This window comes from Helobdella robusta, assembly GCF_000326865.2.
Source record: "Helobdella robusta unplaced genomic scaffold HELROscaffold_29, whole genome shotgun sequence".
Classification (NCBI taxonomy): domain Eukaryota; kingdom Metazoa; phylum Annelida; class Clitellata; order Rhynchobdellida; family Glossiphoniidae; genus Helobdella; species Helobdella robusta.
In genome coordinates, this window is record NW_008704475.1 from 2,070,505 (window position 1) to 2,091,291 (window position 20,787).

At 31.7% G+C, this 20,787-nt stretch overlaps 2 protein-coding genes across 2 annotated transcripts in view; one reads left to right on the top strand and one right to left on the bottom strand.

Annotated features, from left to right (window-relative positions):
* Nucleotides 1–10,340, top strand: part of HELRODRAFT_185681 (hypothetical protein) — a 30,257-nt gene extending 19,917 nt beyond the window's left edge. Inside the window, exons 9-15 of the mRNA XM_009020884.1 lie at nt 3,537–3,661; nt 4,358–4,465; nt 4,743–4,808; nt 5,011–5,052; nt 6,113–6,187; nt 6,829–6,962; nt 10,032–10,340. Coding sequence (XP_009019132.1) covers nt 3,537–3,661; nt 4,358–4,465; nt 4,743–4,808; nt 5,011–5,052; nt 6,113–6,187; nt 6,829–6,962; nt 10,032–10,102 — 621 coding nt within the window. The 3' untranslated portion in view covers nt 10,103–10,340. The remainder of the gene's footprint in view (nt 1–3,536; nt 3,662–4,357; nt 4,466–4,742; nt 4,809–5,010; nt 5,053–6,112; nt 6,188–6,828; nt 6,963–10,031) is intronic.
* A 5,853-nt stretch (nt 10,341–16,193) lies between these two features.
* On the bottom strand, nt 16,194–17,237 carry HELRODRAFT_174386 (hypothetical protein; the record flags this gene model as incomplete). The annotated part of the gene is made up of 2 exons (XM_009020885.1): nt 16,194–16,302; nt 16,801–17,237. The coding sequence occupies 2 exons, from the start codon at nt 17,235–17,237 to the stop codon at nt 16,194–16,196; spliced, it is 546 nt and encodes a 181-aa protein (XP_009019133.1).
* Between the last annotated feature and the right edge of the window lie 3,550 nt (nt 17,238–20,787).

The window sequence follows — 20,787 nt, forward strand, 5'->3', positions numbered from 1 at the left end:
TTAATATGCATTCTAATTTTATAAAAATATTTCATGCTATTCTTATTTTCATAGGCTCTGAAGATGGATTTCCCGAAACAGCGCTGTTAGCCTTACCATGTCTATTGTTTTAAATAAATACGAGTTTAATAAATTCAGACTTGTTGAGTGTTCATTAAAGAAAGTCATTAATGCAAAATGGTCATATATCTTCAATGATGTTTGTATATATATATATATATATATATAATTAAAAAATAAAAGGCATTGCAGATTTATATATTTTTTCACAAAGATTTATATATTTTTTCACACATATATATATATATATATATATATTATTGAAACATTTATGAAGCGCTAATTAAACGAATCTCAAAAGCGCTAACAAAAACTGAACTTAACAACATAATTGAAATAACAAACGAGAAATCATAATACATCGCACAGAAATAAGATTAAAATTTGGTCATAAACAGAAAAGTAATCGATTCAATATAATAAAAATACGAAATAATATTTAGAACATGTCGACTAAACAGAAAAAAATTTATCAATAATGCATTACAATGAAAATAAATGAGTTTTCAGTTTCTTCTTGAAATCACGCAGGTTTAGGTCCGGATTTCTGAGAGCAGCAGGCAGGTTGTTCCAAACAGTTGGTCCAGAAACAGCAATGTTACGAGAGCCTATACGGAGACTCGTTGTTGGGATCAACAGCAGGTTTGAAACATCGGATCTCAAGTGTGTTCCAGATGCTTTTGAAGATCTCTTTTTGAACCTGTCAGACAAATAAGATGGAGCTAGACCGTTGATAGACTTGTAGACAAGTGTTGAAATTTTGAACAACACTCTTTTGTCGACGGTTAGCCAATAAAGTTTCTTCAATATTGGAGACACATGATCGTATTTTAGAGCTCCAACAACAGCTTTTGCGGCTCGATTCTGTATTGATTAAAGTACAGCCATGGATCGATCAGGTAAGTCATAAAACAAACTGTTGCAATAGTCGACGCGTGAGTGCACAAATGCATGGACCAACGTCTGCAACGTGGATGTATCTAGGGATCGTCGAATTTGATTGATTTTCCTGATTTGAAACATGCATTTGGCTGAGAGCTTTTTAATGTGTTGTTTCATTGACAAACCTGAATCAATCATGAAGTCCAGATTAGCTGCTGTCTGACAAAATGGGATGACCTCATCATTAACAGTTATTGAATTTATATCTATTCTTGAAAGTTGCTGCCATGTTCCAATTGGTAAAAAAACAGTCTTGTTTTGGTTTAGTTTTAAACCATTGTTTTGCATCCACTTATTGACCCCAGACAAACATTTAACCAGTTTGTCCAATTCTGATTTAAAAGAATCTGGCCTGCTCGTAACAATAATTTGCAAGTCGTCCGCAAAAGCATGACCTGAAAAACCAAATGATTCTATTATCTTTAGTACTTCAGATGTATAGATCAGGAATAGAATAGGACCTAGAACCGAACCTTGTGGCACACCAGACAGCATAACATTAACCTCAGACAATTTACCACCGAATGATACCTGTTGTGATCTACCTACCAGATACGACTCAAACCACCTCAGAACAGCACCAGAGATTCCAACCTGCAACGTAGTCTTGTTAAAAGTACTTTGTGATCTACGCAATCAAATGCGGATGACATATCAAAAAAGACTAGCATTGCCACATTTTGTTCATCAATTGCCCCGTACACTTCTGAGAAAACTTGCAAAAGAGCAGTTTCAGTCGAATGGTACTGACGGAATCCAGATTGATATTTCGGCATTAAATTGTTATTGTTCAAGTAACTGAGTGTTTGCCTGGCAACCACACGTTCGATAATTTTGGATAGGAAAGACAGATTAGAAATTGGTCTGTAGTTCCCAACATCATTTTCGTCTAGATTATGTTTCTTTAGCAGCGGAGTTATGATAGCATGCTTGCAGCCAGAAGGAAACTGTCCCACATTTAAACTGCTGTTTATCAGGTCTGCCAAAAATGGTGCGAATAGTTTTATAAACTTCTTTAATACGTGGGTAGGTATTACATCTTGTTGACACGACTTTGTAGGTGAATTTTGAACTAACTGTATTACCTCCTCTTCAGAAACCATAGAAAACGTTGAGAACAAACTATTATTGACATCTAATTGGAATTCTGCCAGGCTCGGTTGAGCATCGTTGTTGACACTATCTCTCAGCTTGCTTAACTTTTCATTGAAATAGCACATAAATCGATCAGGTGTTAGTTCATCCATATCCGAGCAGGATTTATCGTTACGACCCCTACAGAGAATGCTGTTCACAACCCGCTAAAGATTTTTTGGTTTCATCTTATTGTCATCAACAATTTTTGTCCAATACTGACGACGTTTTTTAGAGAAAAGTTCCGATTTATTCTTCAAAGCAGTCTTCCATTCATTTTGATGAATCAACTGTGAACTTTTTCTGTATCTTCTTTCAATTTTTCTGCACAAACGCTTGGCTAACCTGCAATCATTATCAAACCACGGAGCCATACAAACGTTATTGGTGGTCACTGCACGAATAGGGACAACTTTATCAGCAATAGATTTTAACTCGTTGTTAAATAAATGCAATTCCTTGTCTACCTCATTGCTTTGACATGATTTGGAGAGTGGAGATTCAAGCACGAGTTTGATGAAGTCATCAACATTCATCTGATTCCACATTTTAGAAACTTTTTTAATTCCAACCAAATATCCTCGAGTCATCGACAGTTCAGCCCAAATAAAACTATGATCAGAATAAATTCCACTTGAATGGACTAAACAATCATGAACTGGAAAATCCTCGGAGGTTACTATCAAGTCTAGTGTACCACCACGTAAATGTGTTGGTGCTTTTACACGATTGATGAGTTGAAAATTATCGAAGATATCATTTAAATTAGCAGCATAAGGATCATTCGTCTTTTCAACGTGCACATTGAAGTCCCCGGTTAAAATAATTCGAGAACTGAGTACTGTAATGTTTTCCAGAATAGAAATCAGTTCTTTAAAAAATAATCCAGACAGCTGTTCAGAACCCGGTCTGTAAATAGCGAGCAAAATAAACTCCTGACTGTGAACCTGACCGCCAAAACTTCAAATGTGGTAACTGTAGGTAAGGCTATTTTTTTACACTTTAAACATAGACGAAAAAATATTATCAATCCACCATGGAGAGGGTCGTGATCTCTTACACAATCTACAAAGCGGTAACCAGGAGGAATAGATAACGCAATGGAGGGATTTTCTGATGAACCATGCCATGATTCAGTAACAACAAAAATATCCAAACCATCACTGATCAAATCATAAATGATGTTGTACTTTGAGCCAATCGATCTTATATTTAGTAAACCCAATTTTATTTTAACCACACAAAAGTTATTATTAGTCCGATCATATTATTATTAGTCCGATCATATATATATATATATATATATATATATATATATATATATATATATATCAAAGTATTTATATATACCTTGAATGTTTATAAATTATAGTTTTATAGTTCAATGGTGGTTAATGCAGATTAGAGTTCGAGACAATGGCATGCCGTTGGCTCACATGGCCCTGGCTGTTGAAGGTGCTGGATGGACGGACCCTTCTAACATTGCTCTCATGGTGGCCAACACTCTCATTGGATCATACGACAGGTTGTTTATGTAGATATTTCTCATTTCCGTTTGTTGTTGTTAGTATCTTGTGTGCAGCAGCGATCCTGCTAGCATCGTAGACCAGATTTGTCGCTTGAATTCAATCTAATGTACTTCCTATGCCATCTTCAATTCGAACACCGGAGATGGTATAGGAATACCGAAAAAAGCTTTTTTGTTATATCATGCTTGAAATAAACAAAAATTTTGATTTTGAACTAAAGAAACTTGAAAATAATTTACGATCAACCGTTAGCAAAAGCCAAAAGTTATATATATATATATATAATAATATTAATATATATATGGCTGGAAGCAAACCATAATTGATGCAATTGCAATTATTTGATAAAATCTACTCAATTTTTAGCTTATAAAAATCTACGGTTGAGCTGTTCAATATTTCTAACTGTAGTTTTATAATTACAAATTAATTTATTAAAATTAATAAGAAAATCTTTTATGTTCATGAGAAGCGCATAGGTCAGATTTCAATTTTACTCATTATCAGCGCTTATATAGTAATGATATATGATGATGAGTAAAATCGTAAACTTTCAAAAGCTAAAAATTCGGTAAACTTTATCAAATATTGCATATAATATATATATATATATATATATATATATATATATATATATATATATATATATATAATTTCATTACAACTGGACGTGTAATTTTTCTAATGTGAAGGTCTGTTGGACCAAACATGGCTTCAATGCTCGGACAGGAGTGTGCCCAGTTCAATCTCTGCCATAGTTTTCAGTCGTTCAATACGTGCTACACAGACACTGGACTCTGGTTCGTTCAATTTCTCTTGTGAATTTAGTTATGGATTTTATTTGTCACAATGCTTTAATTCCTTTGTCGGTTTATTTCAATTCTATATTTAAAGTCAATAACTGTTGACAAAGTTTGCAATCTTTTATTAACTCGTTAAAATTTTTAATTATTTTAAATTTTCTGTAAATCTGATGTAATTTATTACTGTTGGTTTGTTTCATGTTAATACTTTCATATGTTAATAAACCGTCTGATGCCGATTTATTTTGTCATCCAACTGAACATGCAACGACAGGGGAATGTATTTTGTGGTTGAGGAGGATCAGGTGGAAGCCATGCTGAGGAGTGTACAAGCTGAATGGTCTGCTGAACTTTCTACTGAATTCTTATCATTTCTGCACATGTTCATTAACCTTTTGCACCTTAACAATTGGTCATATTTTAAATAAGGTTTTGTGGCGGTTAAATAATCTTTCAATGTTATAATATAAATGGCTACGTTGTACTGCTCTTTCATTGTTTTATTTCACTTGTATTGATTAAAGAATAATTATATCACGAAGGTTGAGGTTATGCACAAACATTACAGACGAAGAAGTTACGAGGTTAAAAAGTCACCTACCATGAATTAGTTGCTCATGAATTGCAACCCAGTCATATACAGCCGGGGTTGTTAATATCGTACTATCGGTATTGCCTCGATACTATCGCCGAGGCCTTTTGATATCGTTCTTGCCGATACTTTGTAATTTAAGTGACGTAAAGGTTATCGCCGATACATTTACGAGCTGTGATATTCGATACCTAAAATTGCCAATCAAGTTGAAAAAATTGCGTATTATTGTTTCTTACATTGATTTCTTTTCAATTATTATTAAAATTCTACGGTCGCTTATAAAAATTGAATAATGCGCGCACGTCTTAACGGCAAAATGGTAATGTATTTTTTCAGTTTTATAGCTATACATTTTCAGCTTTTTAACACAAAAGTGATTTATTAGTTACGTGTTCCTTTATTAAAATTGCATTCCAATTTTTGTTAAATGTTTTAAAATTTTGTTTAAGAAACTATCGCTGGTAGTATCTCTATTGGCGATACCGACACAAACCGATACTGCTATTTTTGAAAATTAATATCGGTATCGGCGATACTTTTTGGTTAGAGTGCCGCCATCGGCATCACCGATATTTTTCAAAATTATCGTTAACAACCCTGGATAAAATTTGGTAGAAATGTCAATATGACATTTTTCATGTAAATTTCAAAATGAAAATAAAGTTAACTTCAAAAGTTAGTATTAAAATTTTTGATGTCAATGCTAATTATTCCAATTTAATCAAGTTAATTATTTCAAGAAATATTTTGTAACTTTCTTTGCTCTGTCTTGTAGCACTTTTATCATAATTTTTTTATCTCAGTTTTAAAAAGTAGGCAACTATGCTTGTTAAGTGGTTTAAATGTCTATTTTTTCATTTGTTGCCGACAGTTTCGGTATGTTATTTCCACTGAATGTACGCTGAGACATGACAACGACATTACCCGCAGCTGATTTATAAATATTTGTAACTGGGCTGCAGTTGTTCTTCATATTAATTTATGAAGTTATAAAATACATTCAGGCATTATATAGCAGCAGCATAAATAATATATATTTGTACGAGCAGATCACGCAACCACCTGCTCGCCAACATGCTGCTCATGCTGGATGGTTCCACGCCGATATGTGAAGACATCGGCAGGTTCGTTCGTTTTTTTTAGAAAATATGTGAGCGCAGTGATGCACAAGCATTTTCATTTATAAAATGTAGTAGGCCTTATGGGATTCGCAGTGCAATGTTAATTATTTGTAACTTAGTGGAAGTGAAAAATTCAGTTATGCATGTAATTTTCATATTTTCATAGAAGTATTTAATGTTCCTTTATCTTATTCATCAATGATTACAATTATAATACTGCCTGGATTGAAATAAAAACGAAGATGTTATATATCATTCCATCACGTTTATCATTATGGAAGATGTAGAAATGCTTTTCTTTTTAGTCCTGTCATAAATTTTTTCAACTGTGATATTTGCATACATACAAAGCAGCAAAAAACAATAAATAGTGCTCAATAATGTAAAAAATGATTATTATTTTTTACTATTTTGAAACAAAAATGCAGAATAATTTATTAAAGAAAACAATTATATCGATTGATTTCAACCATGCATTTTATAGTATTTTTTAGTTAGCACTGCTGTATAGTTAAAATTGTAAAGCAAAGGTTGAACAATTTTTTCTTAAGTTGGGTATCGGAAAATTTTCAATTAAGGAATCGGATTGGGACCAATTTTTATTTGACACCCTGATTGATTTTCCAATGTTCATATTCGTTCAGGCAAATGTTGTGTTATCGTCGTCGCATCCCTCCACCAGAGTTGCAAGCTCGCATTGAAGCTGTTGACGCGAAGGTTTTGAAGGAGACCTGCATGAAGTTCATTTTTGACAAGAAACCTGCTCTTGCTGCCGTTGGTTAGATTGATAAGCCAAATATTTCTACTTTTCACAATGTAAATTTCCAAAAGTTGATTGTTAAATATTTTAAATTAATGCTTATTTTTCAATTTTTTAGCTACTTATTTGTAACAGGTTCAAGTTGAATATTAACAAAACATAATATTAATGGATTTGAACATCTCATTGACCTAAACAAATTTTGCCTTTTCTTGACGATCCTACTCTTCTCCTTCTTGTTACTTCTTTAGTTTTATTTAGGATTGATCATTGTAACTCGCTCTACTATGGTCTTCATGAGTTTACACTCTAATCTTTAAGTAAAGCTTTTAACAAGGCTGCTCATCTAGTTGCTCGTGCCACTTTCTTTTCTCATATATCTTCATATCTTGTTCTCTTGCGCTGGCTACCTATAAAATACAGATTAATTTTTTAAATTTGCACATTAATGTTCAAGTCTCAATCTAAATTATTTGCTAAGTACTTATCAAATGTATTAATTGAATCTAAACACTCTGGTTGTCTTCTTGTTCTCTTCTTTTTAGCTCGTGTTAAACACTCTTTTGCTAAATCAGCATTTGCTTTTTCAGGCCCTTTTCTTTGGAACTCTCTACTTCTTTCTCTGACTACTTCTCCATCACTTACAAAGTTCAGAGCGGATCTCAAGACCCATTTGTTGCAAAATTCACTGAGAAGCGCTCTTGAACATCGCGGAAATAGCGCTTTACAAGCTAATTGATTGATTGAACAAATGAATAATTTCAAAAACTAATCAAAGTTGGCTCATCTAGATTGTATTAAATCAATTTTAAACTGTCGCAAAATATATCGGTCACCAAATTAGCTCAGTCATTTTCACCATGACTCGCGCTGCTATTATTCGATGGCATGGTTTGAATACTGTTTGTTCGAAACTCAAAGGCCATCACACGCCAATTATGCCGTGCTTGCGCGTGCATGCGTAATGTGTATGGGCGTCGTTTGGTGTGGATAGCGTACAGCTTTTGTGGCGCGAAAGTCTGACTACAAGTATATAATAACATGTAAGGAGCTCCGCGTTTGACGGAGCTGAATTATAAAGAATACAGAAAAAATATAGATGGAATTTGAAGATTTGAAACGATGACGAGCTACATGCGAAAAAATTACACTGGCTTCGAATCCGAAAATAATTAAACTCGAAATAACTCTGATCGTGGTCGATCGTCTTTTGTTTGAGTGCTGCACAGGCTTATTTGAGGAAGAAGTTGAAGCCCGTTTCTTAAGTGACTTGAATCTTAAGCGATCTTGACTATTCTCTTCTAATACCGGCATTTCTGTTTCTTTGGCTTGGGTGTGGAACTACTGTTGAGTATTTGTGATGAATTTAAGAAACAACATAAACATAAATTCTTCAGCAATTCTAGCCAAGATCACTGTCAAATTTAGAATACAATATAATATATTATACAAAACATCGATGTTTTAAACCATTTTGTATCCACCTTTATTACAAACTATCTAACTATTTTTCAAATAAGGTCGTTGAAAAAAAATCGTTGTATAGAAATTTCGTCATATAGAATTTGTTCAAGGAAAAAATGCTATATTGTCTAAAAGTGTTTTTATGCTATATATTTATGAAAAACAACCTCTTAGCTATTTATTTTAATAACAGAAAGTAACAATATATTGTATGATTGTAAAAAATGAAATTTTAAAAGTGAAATTTATTCTTTGTTCCATGCAACGATGATTTCGATTTCACTAAAATTAATCGGGGTAGAATTCGCAAAAATTATTTGAATACTAGAACAAGGAACAATAAATACGTTTCTAAGATGTTAAAGGAGTACAAAAACACCGTTCATATCAATTCTTGGAATTTTTGCTGCTCGGATATTTTTTTTAACATTTATAAATTTTGTTCGTTATGGAAAAATTATTTTAGTTCTATAAAAACAGTTTCATATGTAAAATTCCAAATTTTCGTTGTATAGAAGTTCGCTCTGAGGAGGTCTGGCTGTGTTTTTAGAAATTCAGTTTTTTCATCGTTAACTTCTCGCTGTTTTTTTTTTGTTTTTTTTAAATTTAAATACAAAATTCAGTTTTTTCATCGTTAACTTCTCGCTGTTTCTTTTGTTTTTTTTAAATTTAAATACAATTCTGACTTTTTATTTAATTAATTTGTTTAGGAATACCTTCAAATCTTGCCGATTTTATTTATGTCGCATCTGCCTACTTCTGGTTTGTGTGCTACTCCACATTCACACTTTACTCTATTTCTTTTTCGGAAATCTAATTTGATTTGAGTAAAATTGATAGGAAACTTTTTCATAGATGGTGTTGAGTTAGAAAACGTGGAGAAGTTCATTTATCTTGGACGCAAAATTACGTTAGATTTGAATTGCATTTGGATTGTTGTGAGAATTGCCAAAGCCACAACAACATTGAAAGCCGTGAAAGCAAAGAGATAAACATAAAAATATTATTTAACCAAATATTATTGTGCCATACTACATATTTAGTCCAGCTTCATAAATCAAATAGCACAGACTTCTTATTCATCAACGTAAATCTTAAATACGCCGTAATTATCTACCAATCATTAAATAAACGTCAACAACCTTATGTTCATAATCTTCTTCATCATAGACACCACACTGGTCACCATCTTCTATCGGATGCAACAAATAGTTTATATCAACCTGCCAACAAATCCGTTCGAAAATTTTTAATTATTTATCAGAGTGTAAATAAATAAGATGTAAAATATAATGTATGATCCTCTCGTGCTCTCTGATCAACAAGTGCTTGAGAGTAAACAAATATATTTAAAATCGGTTAATTACAGTAACAGTTTTTATCTATTTTATTCAAATCAGTGTACTTATATTTGTATCTATATTGCACGTTTGTGTGCGCATTTTTTACATTTGTGGTGTACTTATATATTATATTTGTAGATTTGCAGTTGAGTTAACATGCGATGATAACTGTCAGTCAAGTTCCCATTCACACAATTTACTTTTCGTTTAGTTTTACAAATATGAATATTGTTGCTAATTGACAATTACTGTTTAATTAAAATCTCAATTAAAATATCAGGTCCAATTGATCAGTTGCCAGATTATGCCACAATATGCAGTCAGATGTACCAATTCCCACCTAAAAAATGATTTTTTCTTATTGTATATTAATGTTCTGTTAACTATTGTTTTTTTTAATAATTTTAATATTTTCATTATTAAATAGTGTCTTTTTACAAATTTTAAGATATGATGAGTGTCTTCGTCTCATTTGCGTTTTGACCGTTCTAAAATATTTAAAAATAAAACTAAAAACGTTTTTTGTAAAAATTATGATGTACCTACTCTGCCCATCCGAAGCAAATGAAAAGAAAGCGTAACCTACCTAGTGTTATTGTACTTTAAATTTAACAAAAAACGCCGTCACACTTCTCCTAAAAAATTAAATAAGCTTATGTCCGAATATAAAACTAAGTTAAATAGGAGTTAGGAAAGCCTCGCACATCTTTCGGTCATCCACCAACAACCATCTATCGGCAACGTATCAAATACAATACCGACACCAGCGCAAGCACAAACAAGTACCAGAAAAAAAGGTATGTAGAACTCTCTGTGTCCCATGTAAATCTAAATTAGCTACAATCAGACAATTAAGACGAGATGTTAGGTTGTTAATATTAACAATTAAGGAAAATAGTTGAAAATGAAAATTTACACAAACCATTTGTATCATAAAAAGATAGCGAAACAATGGAGGAGCAAATCATGGACATATATATCCATAGAGCAAATACCTACTTAGAATTAAAAAATGTTAAAATAATCATAAGCAAAGCGTCGAGCGCTACCATGGATAAAATATATATCCATGAGCGTTAATAATAAAAAATAAAGAAGCAACTGTAAATAGTTTAAATAAAGATACTAATAATTTAAAATTTATAGTAGCAATTAACAGTTCGACTTGGCTGTAGGCCTTCAGAATAAGTCTGAGGAAAAAGGCACGGTTTTTTCGCTTCTATACAATTTGTCCAAATTGAGATTAGCTCTTGTAGTGGTTGGTGTACGATTACTGAGTGATTAAAATTAATAAAAAAGATATTATCAAATAAATTCATGATATTTAGTTATGATTTAAAGTTTTAAACTAGATATAGCTTCAAACGAGAACTAACGGCTTTCAAAGCGTTCCTATTATTAAAGGACAAAGTGAAACTAAGGACATTTTCACGAATTGTGGCAATTGGTTCTGTTTGATTTCCACGTGGATGGTGTTCCTCTACAGCATCAGCAATTACTTAGTAAATCGTATTTGTCATGATAAAATAATTATTTGCAAGAAAAATCCTTATTTCATTATCAATAACAATAATCTTCACACTTCTTTTCCATTTACCAGCAACAACAAGAATGTTTATTAAAACTAATGGATGAAAGTAAAATATGTATATTCTGGGATCCATGCAACGAGGATTCTGATTCCATTAAAATTAATCAAGATAGAATATGCAAAATTTACTTAAATATTAGAACAAGAAACAATAAATAAATTTCTAGGAAATTAAAGGAGAACAAAACACTGATCATATCAGTTCATAGAATGTTTGCTGGTCTGATATTTTTTTAACTTTTATAAATTTTTGTTCGTTATAAGCAAAATTTCAAAAGACATAAAAAAAATTTGTTATGTATAGATTTTCGTTATATAGAAGTGCGCTATATAAGGATATGTATTAAACTTCGAAATTTTTATCGTATGGTATAAATGTATTTTCTTTCTTTTATACATTGTTTGTCATGGCTTTCAATCAATCAATCAATCAATTAGCTTGTAAAGCACTATTTCCGCAGTGTTCAACAGCGCTCCTCAATGAATTTTGAAAACAGATGGGTTTTGAGATCCGCTCTGAACTTCGTAAGTGATGGAGAAGTAGTCTGAGAAGTAGGTAGAGAGTTCCAGAGAAAAAGGCCAGATAAAGCAAATGCAGATTTAGCAAAAGAGTGTTTAACACGAGTTAAGAAGAAGCGAGAACAAAAAGACGATCGTAAACCGGGGCGTTTAGATTCATTAATATATCTGATAAATACTTAGGAAATAATTTAGATTGAGACATACATAAACGTGCAAATTTTAAAAATTATTCTATATTTTATAGATAGCCAGTGCAAGAGAACAAGATATGGAGATATATGAGAAAAGAAAGGGCACGAGCAACTAGACGAGCAGCCTTGTTAAAAGCTTTACTTAAAGGATAGAGTATAAAATCAGGAAAACCATAGTAGAGCGAGTTACAATAACCAATCCTAGATAAGACTAACGAAGTAACAAGAATGAGAAGAGTAGGATCATCAAGAAAAGGCAACAGTTTTTTTATTCTACGTAGATGAAAGTAAGAGCTTTTAGCGACACTATTAATTTGAGAAGAAAAGAGACATAGAAGAGTCAAATATAAAACCTAGACTACGAAACTTGTGAGAGATATCAAGAGTTTTAGAATCAGGTAAGATAATAGGAGAAATAGTAATAGAGTGTTTAGATTTATTAAAACAAATTAATTCAAACTTAGAAGGATTAAGTTTAAGACAAATAGAGTCAGACCAAGCGATAAATGAAGAAAGACATAGAGATAGATTACAAAGAACACTATTAAGTTAGATGGTGGAAAAGAAGTATAAATGTAAGAATCATCAGCATATAGTTGACTAGAGAAAGAAAAATTATTAATATTACGAGGTAGTTCAGAGGTATAGAGTATAAATAGAAGAGGGCCAAGGATAGAACCCTGAGGTATCCCGAAAGTAAGAGTAGAGGAGTTAGAAGTAGAATTATTGAGAACAAAAGAAAAAAAAACGATTACAGATATAAGAAGAAAACCAAGATAGACCAGAATCAGTAATATTAAAAGAAAGAAATTTCTTCTAAATGTAATATACATAGAGTTTTTTATATCTATATACGATAATATGAATTTTATTATTCTATGAAGTTTTTAATAATTTATTTTAATTTACATCTTTTACTTTCCATACCAAATATCGTAAACTTTATTTTTATAAGAGTTAACTGACGTATAGTACAAATCTAAAAGTTGATTCGATCACGTTCGTCACATGGAGAAAGCTTGGCAAAAGGTGGTTTTGTTTAATTTTTGGTTAGATCGATAACTCGGGCACGCTGCACGCTCGGTTAATTTAAAAATAGACCACGTGTCAGAAACATTACGTATTATATGCGGTTTAATTAACCTTTACAAGCCCGCTATCTTCCCGACTAGGTAACTTAATGAAATTTGGAACACTTATTCAGAATGTTATTGTGAATGAGTTTAAAAAATTTCGTGAAATTATCTTTTAAAGGTGATGAGATATATATGTGTTCTAAAAATGGACCGTTAGGCTATTCTGGTTATAAAATGCCATATACATTTGTATTATTAATTATATGGTTTTAAATTATTTGAAAATACCTTATGAGTTTTTGATTGTTTGAGATAAAACTAATAAATAATCAGCTGAAAAATAGTTATATTTTATTATTTATTTAATGTACACAACACCAATGACTAAAGTACATAAGTAAAATCACAAAGTTCATGTATTCACCATGCATTTAGTTCGCATCACTTCTGATGGTAGGCAACAAAACAGCGTTCACGTGACGTAAAGTAAACATTTGTTGCACTTACCACACTGCTTTGTTGTGTTGCTTTTGCAGTAGGTGCAACGATCTTGTTTTACAGTCTCCAAATAATGACTTGACCGTCAAAATGCACAGTCTGGAATTGGAGCTGTGTGACCTCCGAGGCGTTGTCTCTGAACACCACGTAACAGATTGTGAACTACTTCTCGCAGAAATTGTGACAAACTATCTCCAGCAGTACCCAGCTTACAATGCATATGCCGTGAAGCAACAACCGCAATAATGACTGCATTTAGAAATAGGTTCCACCACCACTTTTTCCCTTTTATTCATGGTTGATAGGCAGACAAGAGCCGATCAAGCATATCTATACCTCCCATACCAGCTGTGTATTTGGCAATCATAAGTGGTCGAGAAACAGTGGCTTTTTCACAGGAACCTTTCACATGTCACTGCACTTTCTTGACTGGCTCAACACTGTCATAATTGCTTGCACAAGTGACAACACTGTTATCACTCCAGTGTACCACTACGACACTGCCATCACCAGTAAATTCAAACGTTTTTCGAAAAGTGATTTTTGGCAGATAGCGGTGCATCGCCATATCGTCCTTCACGCATGGTTTTTTTTGTTGCTTTGACTCCCAATTCTCGCAATTTTAGTAGAAGGTGATGCGATGTAAAAAAGTTGTCAAAAAAACATAATGTGAATCTTTGTTCTTCAGATGAGACATGAAACTTAAAACAACATGTTCCCCAAGATCTGACCGACCGCAATAAATGGATTCTTGGTATGGTTGACCATCGGAAGAACACAGCATCCAACCAATTTTATAACCGAATCTTATTGGTTTGCCTCGAATGAACATTTTAGCACTATGGTGTCCATAGTATGGCACCATTGATTCATCAATGCTTAGTTTTGAATCGCAAATGCCAAACTGTACTAGATTTCTATTCAGCATTTTATACAATGGCTCCACCTTGGCAACTTTTGATAAACTTAAGTTTTGCTTGTCTGCTAAGTGCAGAAATCACTTCAACTCTAGAAAACGACCTCTGGACGTTGTCTGAACAACCAACTTACAACCCAAATCTTCACTTGTGCTTCAATAGTGGCGTTCACCTGGAAAGCTGTTGTAACCGGAAAGCAACAAAATACCTAAGAATTTCCATATTTCTTCCACAGAAGTATCAAAAATTGGACAGTTAAAGTATCTTGCTGCATAGAGAGTTGATTGTTCCACTATATGATGTAAAATATCACTTGAAAATATTGTTTCAAAAAGTTAATTGGAGGTAAATTGCAAAGTTCAGAATGTACAGTAAATCTTTTAACTTCTACATAAACTAGACTCTATACTGATAATATACTATATCACTTACTTGAATATTGATTTTTTTATGTGGTGAAAATTATCACAAAATCACACTACTCAATTTCACTGAAATCACTAAATTTTGAAACAGATAAGTGAGCGATAAAATGTTTGCAAACGCCAAAGGTTAGTTGAATATGAAAATTTATTCATTGATCTTAAAAACAGTCCATAAATTACTGTATATTTCATAAGAACGAAAATTATATTTAGATATAAAAACATGTTTCAGAAATGGAACGTTATGCTGTTAAAGGTTAAATTAAGAGCTCTATCGGCCTTGGTCCATCTTATTATGATATGTAAATGTAAGTAAATTAGTAAAGTAATGAATGTAGATATAAGGTATGATATGTTAAGGATGGGTGAGCGAAAATATTAAGGGACATGTTTAACCCTGCGTTTACCAACATTTTTTTATAGCGCTGATTACCAATGTGGGTCCGTTGGACCCACATATCGACATGTCATTAATTTAAACTAAAATTTAATTTTGACTCATTTTTATGTTGTGTTTCTAAATATAGCAATCTCCAAATAAGCAAAATATACAAAAACAAGAAATTTTTCTGAACAGTTAAAAAATAAATGTTTGATAAACAATGTAGTCACTTAAAAATCATAGATTAAATGTTGCAGTTGTTACAAATTACAACGGAATGCTCACAACAAATGTTTTTTTTGCATCTTGCACATAATGATTTAGTTTTTCTTTCTTTTTTATAACTACACAACACACATCGTTTTTTTCTCGCTGGTTCATCTATATTCAAAATTGCTGTAGGTTGCAGTGGCGCCTCTGAAAGCGTTAGTTCTTTGCCCAAATCAATCAAAAACTGCCTTCTTTTGATACTTTTTTCAGATTGCATTGATTTCCATATGATATAAGCGTTTAATCCACTTATATCTATCATGTTATAAAACACAACAAGTGGCCATCGTCTTGTCATCCGTTTAGTGCTATACCCTCTTGTCATCTGATCCATTGTATCAACTCCAGCTTTGGTTTTGTTATAATAAAGAACTATTTCTGGTTTCTTTTTTTTCATTATTTTTATCATATTCTGGTTGGTGATGCATTGTACTCAACAATGTGACAGTTTTATTTTTCTTTGCTATATAAGAAACAATAGTGAAATTGTCCTTGAATCCAAACAATGATGAATATAAATCTCTACCTTTTGGAGAAATAAATTTATCTGGCAATTCCGGACGATTTTTTCTAATTGTTCCTACGATTGTCAGATTTTTCTTGAATAACTTTTCTGCCAAACCAATGCTCGTAAAAAAAATTGTCACACGTAATGTTTCTGCCAGAATTTTCCAATCCCCTTATCAGAGTTAGGACCACTCTTTCAGCTTGATTTTTTTCCCTTGGGTTATCTTTTTCTTTCCCCTTATAAATTTCCAAATTCCAAACATAATTTGAGCTACTATCGCACAATGCCCAAAATTTAATGCCATATTTACCTGGCTTGGAAGGAATATATTGACGAAAGGGACATCTCCCTCTAAAGGTGACCAACTGTTCATCAATAGTTACTGTATGACTCAACTTGTAAGGATCTTTTAAAGTAGAATTCCATGATTCAAATAAATCTCTTATTGGCTCTAATTTGTCTGGTGATCTATGTTTTCTGCGTGATGCAGCATCATCAAATCTCAGAACTCTTAAAATTTCATGAAATCTGGTTCTTGATATTATTTTATTGAATAAAGGTCTGCCATCACTTCCGCTCCATAACTGACTAAATGGTTCATTCTTAGATTTATATACACCAACTAATATGAGAACTCCAATAAACTTTTTTAGTTCATTGACACATAACTTCTTATAACCATCTTTCAACACCAGTTGTCCTTCTTGATTTGTGAAATGACATATTTGTTCCAACAAACTAGATCTGAAATAAATCAAAAAAGAAGAAGATATTGAATCAACGTTATTTTTTGCATAATTGTTGAATCCTGGACTTTCTTTTACAATATTGAAACTTTTGGCACGACCTTGTGTATTTGTTTCTGGTGTACTATGCCACACAATTTCTTTATTTTTTGATAAATACGTTTCCTCATGCGTAATAGTATTAGCCATCAAATCAGATTTCATGTCATTTTCGCTTTCACTATTACTAACTTCGTTTTCTTCAACACAATCGATTTCATTATCATCATCTGATGCAACATAATCTTCGCAATCATCTTCCTCACTTTCTTCTAAAATCATTTGGCAAGCTTTACTTAGAGAAATCTTTGATTTTGACATTATAAGGAACAAAAACACAATTCAAATAAAAGTATATTTATTAAATGGCTACTACCATGGAAACAACAATAAAAGTGAATCTAAATAATAAATACTTTTTAAAAATGAATGTGGGTCCAACAGACCCTGTCGGTAAGTGGTGCTTGAATTTTTATAGCGTAATTACTAATGCCAAAAAATTTATAAATTTGCATTTTTTTTTTGACAATAAGTATTTAGAAAAAGTCAGAATTTTTGGAAATTTTTACAAATTTTTTTGTCTATCTACATCGCATCAAACATCGAGGATGGGTCCAATGGACCCAGCTGGTAGTTCTAGGGTTAAAAGTTTTTGTTTAATTAAGAACTAATTTAGTTTATGTTCATGCTGTGTAGCAGGCACAAAACAAAAGTTTGAACAATAGAAAATTATGATTGTTCATATGCGTGTATAATATATAAAATAAATAAATATATTATATATTCTGTTGTATTTTAAAAATACAGATACAATACAAATAAAAATATATAAATATAATATTGTCTAAATGCTTCAGTCTGAGAGATGATGAAACAACATTATAAATTATATAGTACTAAATATTATATGTAGTATATTGTATAAATATTTCATTTGCGGACCCAAAATACTTTGTAACACCTTAGAAATGTTGTTATAATAACATTTTATTTTTTTGTATTATCGGTCAATTTTCATAATATTTTTTTATTTTATTTTTTTAAAACAAGTTTATTTCATGTAACGCATAAAAAAACGAAACATGAAAAAGGACTCTAAAAAAGATAAAATCTCAAATAAATAAGAACCCTACAATTTTTTATGAAAATGTCTAAATCGATACAAAAAATCAAATTAATGTACTTTGTAAAAACAATATACATATATGCACAAATACATATACACATATGTTCTCTGGCTAAAATCATTATGCGATACATTGTTCGAATAGAATTAAAATCAATTTAATTAAAATTAATATTAAATTAAAATTATGGAAAATAATAATAAAATAACAAAACACAACTAAGATCATGATTGTTGAAATAAAAGAAAAATGTACATACACATAAATACACACATGCATACGTACATACAAAAATTCATATGTAAATACACACATGTGAATTAAAAATCAATTTTTAAGAAAAAATTGAAATAATCAATAGTGTAAATAGAACAATAGTCTATACTATATAATCTAAAAATAATGACAATAGAAATAAATTATATAAAAAAAAATCAATTATACATTATGAGAGGCATTGAAGATAGTTTTTTAACTTATATTTAAATGAGCGATAGATCATGCACGACCTAACAACGGACGGCAGTCTATTCCACTTATAAATTCCATAAAAACATACATTGCTGTCGAGCAACTTACTTTTTGTAACAGAAACTTTTAATTTATTTTTGCAGTTCACACGTTTATTTCTTATTTTTGTGTCATATTTAAAAGAGTCTTTTAGATGCGCGTCTGATGTTCTCAACAAATTATTGTTAATTTGAAATATAAAACAGCATGTCTTAAAATCATTAATTGATAAAATTTGGAGCTGATTAAACAATCAAGAATATAATAGTTTATTTTGGTGACACCCTTGACAAGATTTTTAAGGCACCTTTGATACTAGGAGGCAACACTGTCAGGAATTTTGTTACAATTTTTCAAACTGAATTTTTGTCTCCAATCAAATGACATTGAATGTCTAAAGCACTTCCAACCTCCAAAAATGTTCTATTGCGGTATATTTTGTAATATTGTTGATGAAAGTGAATGTGTCTCTCTAATGTATGGTAGATCAAAGATGCTCTTGGATGAGTTTAAGTTGTGATCAGATAAATATTGACGCGTTGTTTGATGAAGTTGGTCTCTGACATTATTGGTCTGCACTGCCAGGTGGTCTCTGAATTTATTCATCCATTTTTTCTTATCTTTATGTACTTTGGAAAAAGTATCTGTTGTTTCAGGCAACTGTGACCATTTGTGTAGCTTTTTTATTGATTGTTTTGTCTTTATATTTTAACTTGTGCATTCAAGAGTTTCATACTGTTAATGGCGTCAGCATGAATTTCTAAACAATTAACCATGCAGTGGTTACTTCTTTATGTTTATTTATTAAGTAGTTTTATAACAGTCTTGGTTAAAAATTGTAATTTTGGCTTTCAGTTTTATGCATGCGTTCATCAATTTTTATTTAGAAGGTGATGGTTTTATGTATTTGATGTGTTAAATGTAGATAAATAATTTAATCATGAACATATATAAACAAATGAAGGTTTTGTTTTGTACATTTCAAAATGGCGATCCGAATGTGGTGGCATGTGCAAGAGACATGGAAAGTGGGACAATTCTGATGACGTACAAAGGAGGTTCATGTTCACAAAAAACTCTTACCCTTGTTAACAATGAATACATAATTGGGGCAGATGAATACAAACCTCTTATTTATGTCTGGGCTTTGAACAAAAAGGTCTTATTGCTGACTCAAATTGCGTTTAAGTTTCTATTATAATGATACATTCAGAATTTTCTACGTTGACATTGAATTTTTATTTTATGTAACAAGTAAACAGTTCGTGTTCTTACATTTAGTTATTGATTGTATCAAACAATTAGTGACTGAATCTTCTGTCTACATGTTTCTAGTGCAGTAGTATTAATTTTTTAATGTTATGTAATTAATTTGTTAATAATATAATTAATCAATAAATAATTAATTAATCAATTGAACGGATTGATTGATTAACTAATTAGTGATCCTTCCTACTAACAAACAAATAAACAGGATCCCGTGCAGAGGATTCGAACGACGGGTATCGTGCGGGCGATGTGCATTTCTCCAACACAACTTTACTTAGTTGGAGCTGTCGAGGAAAAACTTTATGTCTGGATGGTTGGTTCATTGTGCCTCGGTGTTATATTAAGTGATGATTTATCTGCATGTGAGTGTGTGTACGTGTGAGTGTGTGTACGTGTTTTCTTCTGTGCTTTTGCGTTAGTTTGTACGTATACGTGGCTTTTAGTTGCTGTGTGCTGTACGTGTGTGGGTGGTCTCAAGAATATTGCATGTCAGGATGTATCTGACTTTGTTTCGCTTGAAGTATATGATGAATATTTTTTTTAGAATGAATGAAGAAAGCTTACTTTATTTTTATTTATTTTTTCATATTCTCATAAAATGTAAACAAAGATTATTGTGTTGTATGGCAAACTATATGGAGAAATTTTCTGAGTAAGCTTGAGTAGGTTGCTTTGCTCTGGGTTGCTGATGAGGAGATGTTGTTTTAGTTCTTTGAAACTTTTCAGCTTCACCAGAAGATCATTCCAAGCCAAATAGATCAGCGCTTCTCCATCTTTTGAGATTCAAGGACCACTTAAAAAATGTGTCTCAGCCACAGACCACTACTGAAAATTTTGCTACTAGCACACTTGAAATTTATATATACATAAATATAATTATTATTTCATACATTGACGTAACAGCTACACTTAGTTATTATAACATAGTTATTAGTATAACTATTAGACTTAGAGAACTACAGTTA